Below are 9,388 nucleotides of genomic sequence, written 5' to 3'. Positions count from 1 at the left end.
TATTTCTTATACGTATGTAAGATTTGAGGTTTTCTTATACGTAGTGTTACCTTACCAGTAGATGTATAATGTTTTATCCAGAGATTCTAGGTTAGAAATTGGAATGAACAGACTACAATTTATTCTATGATTTTCTCCATACTTTGAAGGATTTAAATACCAACTTAATCGGAAAATTTGGCTGTGCAAGAAACTTTTTAAATCGTGGAGGAGAAAAGTCGCAGAATATCAGACAAAAATGGCTCACTTGCTTATCTATACTATGTAAGTTTCTCCACTCCAGCATATTACCATATATTACAAAATTCATACAAGAACATTTAATTCTGAGATTACAGTTTTATGCATTGCAACAGCAAAAAGCATTAAATGCAAAGTAATACAGATTTTAACGTTAATGGATTACAACTGAATAAAATGGTCTTTTATATTTAATTCTGTACCATAAAATAAATATGTAACATTACTTTATTTACAAACAGAAGCTACAGTCATAAGTTTTATAAGAAATTAAAATCAATTATGATCAGTAATAATGTCAATTTTGTTATATACAATACACATGTAGTGCCCAGCACAGATGCTAAAATACAGGGATATGATCCTTACTGGGCGTACCAAATACTGCATGTGACACACATCCCTCATAAAAAATTACTGCGTGCTTAATTTTTGTTTCAACATTCATCCAAATTCTGCTACAGTAAAACCTCGCTAATTCAGATGAATAAGGCGAAAGGTAATCTGAATTTGTGAAGCATCCTATTATGAAACATACTTATATGTAAATATCTTCAAGTCATAATTCATAAAAACAAGCAGTTCAAGAGACTCGAAGAAATTCAGATAATAAGGACTATGATTTGTGATGAATCATACATTAATCCACAAAGTAAGCAATAGTAATAGTGTGAAATAGACCATCTTGTATTTTTAAACATAGAGCCCACTGTGTAATCATTGATTATGGTACAGTATCATTAAATTCTCATTTAGGAAAAGGCTTTATTCTGCATAAATAAAATACATCCAAAGAATAAAATATGAACTGTAGACAATTCAAAGTACTGAGGTTTTACTGCACATTCAGACACATTTTTTCAACTTATACCACATCCATAAGGGACCTCACATCAGGAACCAACAAGAACTAGTTTTAAGAGGCAATATGTCCCAATAAACAAACATAAAAATTCTTGTTGCATCCTGATGTGAAAGTCTGTAAAGATAAGTCAATGAGTATGATTGTCGCCTAGTTTAATTAAAATGTTTTTTCAATTAATAGTAAATTGGGAGGGATGTGGAAGTATTAGTGGACTACTTGAAAGCAGTGCCCCAGTGTTTATTAGGTGTAATATCAGAACTTTGATCATTGTCTTTGCGAATCACGCTGGAAATACAAAATTTATGAAATTTCTTTACACTAAGTGAAATGGTGAAATGATGAAATGTCTTCACAGCTACTGAAACCAGATTCCTACCAAACACATCAACACAAACAAACTGATCCCAGACTCCTGCCAAGTGCAGACTATGCTAGATCCCACCACAGCCCCGTTTGGATATCTTGCTACCAGAGTCATCACCTTCAAAATGTAATTTAAATTCTTTCCACACTGCACAAATGGTGCACTTATACAAAAAAGCTAGACTGACATTGGCTATTATCTTAGGAGTAGATAAGGAAGACTATCAGAACAGTGGAAGGAATCTGTTACTGTACCTTTTTATAAGGGTGGTAATACTGACTGTAGTACTTACTGAGTAATATAAATTTTAACAACTAAATACAAAACTGTGTCTAAAATTCTTCTGTCAAAGTTCACTCCGTATGTCAATGATGTTATTGGGGATCATCAGTGCGAATTCTGATATAACAGATCAACTACCAACCAAATATTCGCACTTATCAGATACTTGAAATAAAAAACAAAACAGTAATACTCTGAGACAGTGCATCAACTACTTACTGACTTCAAGACATGTGGCATGAATAGTCAGAAAAAGAGCTGCACGAAGGACTTTCACAAGAAAACCTGAAGAACTAGATTTAGATGGAAGGGCACTATTGAAATGGGGTTTTAAAAATAGGACAAGATGATTGGATTTATCTGGCTCAGGGTATGGGCCATTGGAGAGCTGTTGTGAACATGGTAATGAACATTTGGATTCATGAATAGCTGGGTGACTTTTAACTGTGCTCTATGGACCTCATCCCAGCATTATTCTGTTTTAATTTGAGCGAGTAAAATGGAGAACCCCTTTTTTTTGTCCTAATATACATGTTTCAGAAAGTGAATTCATTTTTTTAAAAGAGAGCCAGTGATGACAGAATAAAACTATATTTTATAACTGAGTAGCTTGGTGTAACAACTCTTCACATGCATTCTGGGGATACCCAGTTCAAATCTTGGTTGGGGTTCTCACGATTCCCTTATGCCTCTCCAGACAAATGATAGGACAGTACCTTCAAAAAGGCCATGACTGTCTCCCTTCAAATCCTTGCCTATCTACTATTTATGATCATCCTCCCACTGCATTTGAGACTATATATAGTCTGAGATAAAGTTGTAAAATAACCTAATAATCAATCGAAACCATCTGATGTTGATGCATGCAATAAAATCTAACCCTTTGGTGCCAAATTTCTACAAACTTTCGTAATGCCAAGGGTTTTTCTAGGTTTTTATTACTGTATATTTTTATGTGTGCATCTTTGTTTCTATCTTATCTTATGATTGTAAATCTGACTATGGAGGCATGCAGATGTCTGTTTCACTACACTAACCACTGTATACACTATCATGCTCACATTTACCAAACACGAATGTCTTTCCAATAAGACAAAGAAGCATTACTAAACCACCAACAGGTACTAAAACTCTCCCATACACGCCAGATTCATGTGATATGGAAGCTTGTGTCAGACACTTCTACAGCAACAATTTTTAGCACTCGCAGCACTGAAATTGGCGTGCTTCTGTAGAAGCAGAAAAGGGTTAACACTAACATGAACCTTACATTATTTATTATTGTAGGTTAGTTCTTCTGCAGTACAGTACTTTTGAAAGCTCCATTTTTACACTTTCTTTCTCGCCAGATTTCATTTTCTTAAGTTCTGCTGTTACTAGTTCACCAAAAAGGTCATCCTCATCTAAGGACTTTCTTGCTGGTGAACGTTCTACAAGTTTTGCTATTACTGATGACAGCGACAAACATGACTGCTCCAAATCATCCCCGACTTTTCTCTTGTGTCTGTCTTCACAAGCCTGGCAATTTGTTGTTTTCTCAGAGTTCAACAGTTTTGGCAGTGACAAAGTGGAAGTTGTTGAGCTTGCTTCAACTGTTGCCACGGGTGATGACCCTGTTGTTAAAACAGGAGATGACGATGCTGTTGCCACAGCAGTTGTTGATATTGATGATCCCACAGGTGGTGATACTTCTGTTTTGACATGTTGTAACATTTCTGGTAACAATTCAATCTTACATGAAACCTCTTCAGGAGAATTGGTCACTTCTGCAGCCGTTAATGAGTGAACTGACTGGATTAAAGGTCTTATGGGTCTGAAAGATCTGAAACCAGCGTGAAACAATGCCGTGTAAATGTAACTGGAGCCAACAAAATGGAACTATTGTCACAATGCACACAGGCACTAGACACAGCAGACTACAAACCAACTAGGTGACTCAGATATGCTGATGAGACTTAAACCTACAACCTACTATACAATTCAGCATGCAAGTGTAAACAAATATTACCCTTCCATTCTTAGACATCGTGGTCACAAAAAGAGTCACCACAGTGCACAGGAAGCCTACTCGTACTGGATGCTATATTCATTTCAAATGTGATCATCTTCTGCATGTAGAAAAGGGAGTTCATCATGTGACCACCCAAGCCAAGGTTGTACGTCAAGAACAACATGATTTCATCAACAAAACTAAAAATATTAGGCAAGGCCAAGCAGAATCCTTTCACAATTAGAAAGAAATTGTGCTCCTCTCAATCTTGAATGTCAAAAAAGGAAAAATAATATAAATAAATGCAAATACTCCAACTGATCTGCAGTGGATGAAAGTAACACTGCACTACAACCCAGAAGACAGCCACCTTCAGATTCACCGCTGTGAGAACCTGAATCTCACAACATATGCAGAAAGTATGAGGAATCTGTTCATATGGCCCGTGTGGCTAACCTACTCTTCGTCATACATTGGTCATATATCTGTTTAGCCCTATTTGAAATAGCGTATCCATTTGACCCATTCTACATGCCTACCTCCTCTTCCTAATGTGTGTGCTAAGAAAAGTCATGCTCGGAAATAAATGCCAAGGTCTCCTCTTCGGAATCTCACTTGTACTTTCATTTCTTTTCTCCTTCTCTTCCAAACGCTTTTCCTTCGTGAACCTTTCTCTAAGTCGCAACCATCTGTTTTGACATTCAGCAGCTGCAAAATAAAATCAGTAGTAGAGAAGATAAAGCTGTCGCTGTGCCTAAGCACAATGTCATGAAGACTTGTAGGAAAATGGAGGTAAAGCTCCATATATTCTTCACCTAAGGATGACCCGACCTTTTAGTCAGCTTTACACTCTGGCCACTTTACCCCCATATCCACTGGGCTGGAGGCTAGGAAGGCAAGGAGAAGAGAATCATGCCATGTTGACATGCAGATCTGAAGTGAAGAGAATGTATTTGCAGGGTTTAGTGGTGACCACAGATTCACAAGTCGCTGTTAATAAGAAGATTCGTAACACCTATGGGAGTTTGAACAGTATTTTAACAATTTTGCACCACTCGTATTTGCTGATGAATTTCTAATTGAAATGAAAGCAAACAGAAATACTGAAAATACAAAAGCAGGGAAAGAAGCTGGAAAAAGGTCACAGCACTTTGGTTTACAGGCAGAGAACCCCGCTATTGCTGAAAGTCCCTTTACACCAACTGAAACTGATTCAGCTCATTATATGGGCACTTCCTGCAAAGAAAACATGGCATGAGTTTCTAGTAAAAAAACTTCATAATGTTGTGGAATGCAAGGACTCATTACAAAGGCAACATTCTGAACCAAGGCTTGATTTTTTCTTTGTTACTAGAAGCCAGTCAAGAAATTAAAGAATGAGATCATTTTTTGCCCTAAAGGTTTTATATTTTAGTGACCAATACAATAATTCATATCTATTAAACTGTGATGGAAACTTGTGCACATTTATGTCATACAAAATAACATTTTGGTATGAAACAACATGCGAGATGGCTACATTTACTTCCACTGATATGTCTTCTTGTTGCCACACAAATCTTTTATTCTGGAACTGAAGTATCACTGCTCCACAGCCCTTGCAGGTTAAAATCCCAGTACTGATGGTCCATTCATGTTACACCAAAACCTTTCACTATCTTTGATCTGTTGTACTGAGAAAGGAGATGCATAACCCACAAATTACTATCCCAGTGTTACGAGTAAATGTAAGTCATGTAGTGAGTAGGTTCCTACTACACGTCTTCTGTCAGGGTCCTCCTCCCTGCTATTTGAATATGACCTGTTGAAGAAAACACTGTCGACACTCTGGCTGGTTCCACTTTACTCTTATTTTCTGATGCTTCATTTATATTACAGAAACTGTATTTATTCTAACATCAGCCAATTACTGGGTTAGAAAACAAAGCCCCTAACTTAGGACCAAGGGTATGATAATGAGCTACCTCACTGAGTGATGACAGATGAGTACGCACAATGACTGAAACATAATTAGCAGAAAAGACTGAAGAATTCCAGACAAAAATTTCCACTCCCACTTCATCCACCATGAATTTCACACGAAGTCGCCTCGCCTGGGATGAGGTCAGTGCAGTAAGAAGCTAGCGTCTAGCCACCTGCCTTACGACACAGCCTCATTTATGTTAACCTGCTTAAGTTCACTATCTAGCAAAGGTTGTTGTCTGTTTTATCTTTCTAATGAAACATCATGAATTGTTGTTCTTGGGTTTTATAACTTCAGTTTTTGGGGAAGGGATGCATCAATTGTTGAAAATTGTCCAATGTTTTAGCAAACACTGCATTTATCATCCTCAGGGTGAATATGTAATGGCTGGGCATTTTGGCAGCCTTTGGCCATTCTCCATCATCTCTTTTTCAAACCTCGTGGTCAAAGAATCACCTTCCTTACCCACAGATGCCAAAATCCTTTCCCAATTCACAGGGTCATCAAAAATTTTCTCACCACCTTCTCTCCTCACCACGCTTCCCTTAAAAAAAATTTCATCACCACCTCTCTTCTTCAGGCACATAGAAACAAATATTTTAACCCCTTTAAATTATAGGTATTTAAAACCCTCTGTTTAGTCAGGTGGCCAGAATATATAGGAACTTAAGCACTTCAAAAGGCAGAAAATTGTTAAATAAATTGTGGTCAATTCACAGTAGTTTTTAGTCTAGAATATTCAAATAAAATAGAATCAATTTTCCCCAATACCTGAGTTTCAAAATAAGCAGCCTGACAGCAAAGTTAGCAGACATTTTCCATTTTGAACCCATGTTTTTTTTTTATTATTCTTTGAAATATTGGAAAGCAGATTAGTAGAGTGGCAGAAACTTTTTAACACACTGTACCAGAGATTCAGAATGGTGTTTCTGTGTCACAACAACATGAATTTGCTTCTAAATTTGGTTACAACTGCAGATACCCAACCAGTAAAGGTCTTGGTAATAGCTCTTTGTATTGTCAGAATTCTTTGGTGGTGTAATAATATAGCCATTTCAACAGTCCTTGTTGTTTTCAGCAGGGATAAATAAGTCTAGTAATCCACAGAGGAAAAGCAGTCTAACCAATTCTGATTTACAGTAGTGCTTGAACCAGGTAGGATTTATGGTTTTCATGGCAGTTAGTCTGGGTTGTTGTACCATGTAATCTGGTAGAGGTTTAATGATCCTCATTTGTCTCTTCATATTATAATTATTTTACTTATTAATTTCAAGGTAATGCTGTTGTTACATTATTATTGTTAAACACCAATGACAATTCTCATCTGGGAATATCGGGTCATTGTGTTGTATTGAGAAAACTGACTTTATTAACTGAGAGGTGGGGGCAGTAGAATTGTTATCTCTGTGGTGGCATTTTGACTTATGCTGGACCTAACAACAAATGTGGAAATGAGCTTTTGTGTTTGCTTGCGGATTCATATTCTGGTAAATCACCCATGGAGATACGGTTTTTTTATTTTCCTTTACAAGTAATAATAATGTTATCCCTAGAGACTGAAAACCCACTGATGACAATTATGGATTTCTTAACAATATCCACTGTTTGAAGGTAAATGCACAAACATACCAGGCATACTCATCATGACTGATATTTCCTGCCATGTATTTTCCTTCACAAGTACATCTTTGTAGTCTTTACATGTTCTGTTATACAAATGTGGGTAACGTTTCACGAGATCTATTAAAAGACCATCTCCATCTTTTTCTATCTCTTCCAGTTCAACTTCCACTGGGAAATATTGTTCATCTTCAGTTTCATTAGTGTAATTAGGATCCATTTTTATAAAATTATCTTGTAATTTCACTACATACAACTGAGCAACTGCGAATAAGTGAATTATCACATGCAATCGATTTTCTGCAATTAAAATTAAAAAACCGTCCAAAATAGTACCACTGAAAGCCTATAAATCTAACAAAATCACAATTCTGACAAATTTCGTCACTACAGTAAAGCACACATATGTAACATCACTTTTAAACAATATTCGTAACTTAAACTGTATCGTACGAATTAACACACACTACTTATACAGGCAAAATATAACACCATCGTTAATCGTCAAATGGGTATTATATCTACACCATAATTGCGCCGGTATTATCTGTGTCTATGTCATAGATGATCTCGTGTGCTTGCGATAGTTTTGCAACGACTGGCAACCCTGCCAAACATGTTGTCTGGTAAGAGCTAATTGGTACAACACACAGCGCCGAAACTTTTATGTTAGCCTCCCTTGCATGTATTTACACATGTCTGAAATCCTTCCAATGTGCTTTAAAAGTCGTCATTCTTCACACAGTGGTGTGCTGCTAATTAGAAAACAAGAGACTTGTAGCGCTAAACTATATACCTCCACACCATCTGTGCTTCAAGCACAGTATCATACAGGCCGCACTCACAAGTCACAGCTCGTTACACACACAAAGCTTCATTTTGTCAAGGACTTCGTCCTACCGGAGCATCTCTTGGTCTGTTCTGCTCTCAGCGCAGATCATCTGCTTATCCTGATCAACACCACATACCGATCATCCTTTCAAAACCTCTCTGACCATCCCAATTTCACACGAATGAACTGGGTTGCATTCCAGGCTTGCTTTAAAGCAGACGCCCGGTGAATAGCGTGTTAAATTACGAGGAGGCAATCGACAAGTTCGTCGAGCTGACCTACACAATTCAGAAAGCCAAAGTGGCTTCTACTCCCAAACGTCGACCTGCGACCCCTCTACTCGCTAGTATTCAGGATGAAATACGCCAGAAGTACCGGCTGAGGAGACTGTAGCAGGTGAACTATCGGCTGAACGGGTCGAGGAACGAACAGTGGAGCGGCTATACTGACAATATTTCCCTACTTTTCCTTATTTGTAAGGCAAATGCCAGGGTATAATTCTAGAAGGGCACGGCCCGCTCCCCCCGATCATGGAGGCCTTCAGCTGAAGTGATTTTCCTCCCCTCAAGTTGCAGAAGCCACCTGCCAAAGTGATCCCCACATTTGAGTTCACATCTCAGAGAGCTATTAAACCAAAATCAGTCTCAAGAAGGACAAATTGCCTAATGGGATAATTTTCTACCAGTAGCAATGACCCATAGTTTGATCAATCTAGGCTTTACTCCACTACAAAATTTCCGTTAGCGTAAGACAACCCCCGTTTTAGTTTTAAGGAACTGTTTACAGTTTCCAGCAATGCGTTTCATACGCAGGAATTGTGTAACCTAGCAGTGGCAATGATATATCTGTTGTTTCATTTTTATATTTTTTGTAACATAGATGTCGTGCTAGCTCCTCTAAGCCACTTGCAGCACAGACCTGAATATATGAGAATTGTGATACTATCAAGATACTTTGTTTGCACAATTATGGATCCATATAGTGTTTACTTAAGTTTAAGAAGAAAATCCAAGTTTCAGATTCCTTGGTACATTCAAATTTGTCAATCAAAATAGTACGTACGCACATTTATACCGACAATTCATTTCAAAGCTTTCTCCATTTATCGTTTATGTATTCAGTGACCACGGACTATTAATGTGGGAATTACTTCGCGCTCAGTTTGAACATTCTTAATGCTCTAAATTTCATCCGTCGAATACATAAATTGGTACACTCACAAACCTTCGTTT

At 37.4% G+C, this 9,388-nt stretch overlaps 1 protein-coding gene across 2 annotated transcripts; it reads right to left on the bottom strand.

Moving 5' to 3' along the window:
• Nucleotides 1-450: 450 nt before the first annotated feature.
• On the bottom strand, nt 451-8,562 carry LOC110830638 (uncharacterized). Of its 2 annotated transcripts, none has more exons than XM_087355181.1 (3): nt 8,121-8,562; nt 4,281-4,449; nt 451-3,573 (listed from the first exon to the last, which is right to left on the bottom strand). In XM_087355181.1, exons 1-3 carry the CDS (start codon nt 8,152-8,154, stop codon nt 3,030-3,032), a joined length of 747 nt encoding a protein of 248 aa, XP_087211307.1. In that variant the 5' UTR covers nt 8,155-8,562; the 3' UTR covers nt 451-3,029. The 2 variants fall into 2 exon arrangements, with proteins under 2 accessions (XP_087211307.1, XP_021921443.1); XM_022065751.2 differs by having other exon boundaries at nt 7,334-8,546.
• Nucleotides 8,563-9,388: the final 826 nt, after the last annotated feature.

This window comes from Zootermopsis nevadensis, unplaced genomic scaffold (assembly GCF_977971745.1).
Source record: "Zootermopsis nevadensis isolate Lab colony 2312 unplaced genomic scaffold, Znev_1.0 Znev_ptg000024l, whole genome shotgun sequence".
NCBI classification, from domain to species: domain Eukaryota; kingdom Metazoa; phylum Arthropoda; class Insecta; order Blattodea; family Termopsidae; genus Zootermopsis; species Zootermopsis nevadensis.
Note: the sequence above shows the minus strand (reverse complement) of the source record. Positions and strands in the feature narration are given on the sequence as shown.

Bases quoted from the DNA above. Each gene is read 5' to 3' on its own strand.
- LOC110830638 (XM_022065751.2), bottom strand. From the start codon at position 7,544: ATGGATCCTAATTACACTAATGAAACTGAAGATGAACAATATTTCCCA. The intron at 4,450-7,333 runs GTATGTTTGTGC...TTTATTTTGCAG, and splicing joins AGTCATGATGAGTATGCCTG to CTGCTGAATGTCAAAACAGA. The intron at 3,574-4,280 runs GTAGGCATGTAG...CGCTGGTTTCAG, and splicing joins ACACACATTAGGAAGAGGAG to ATCTTTCAGACCCATAAGAC.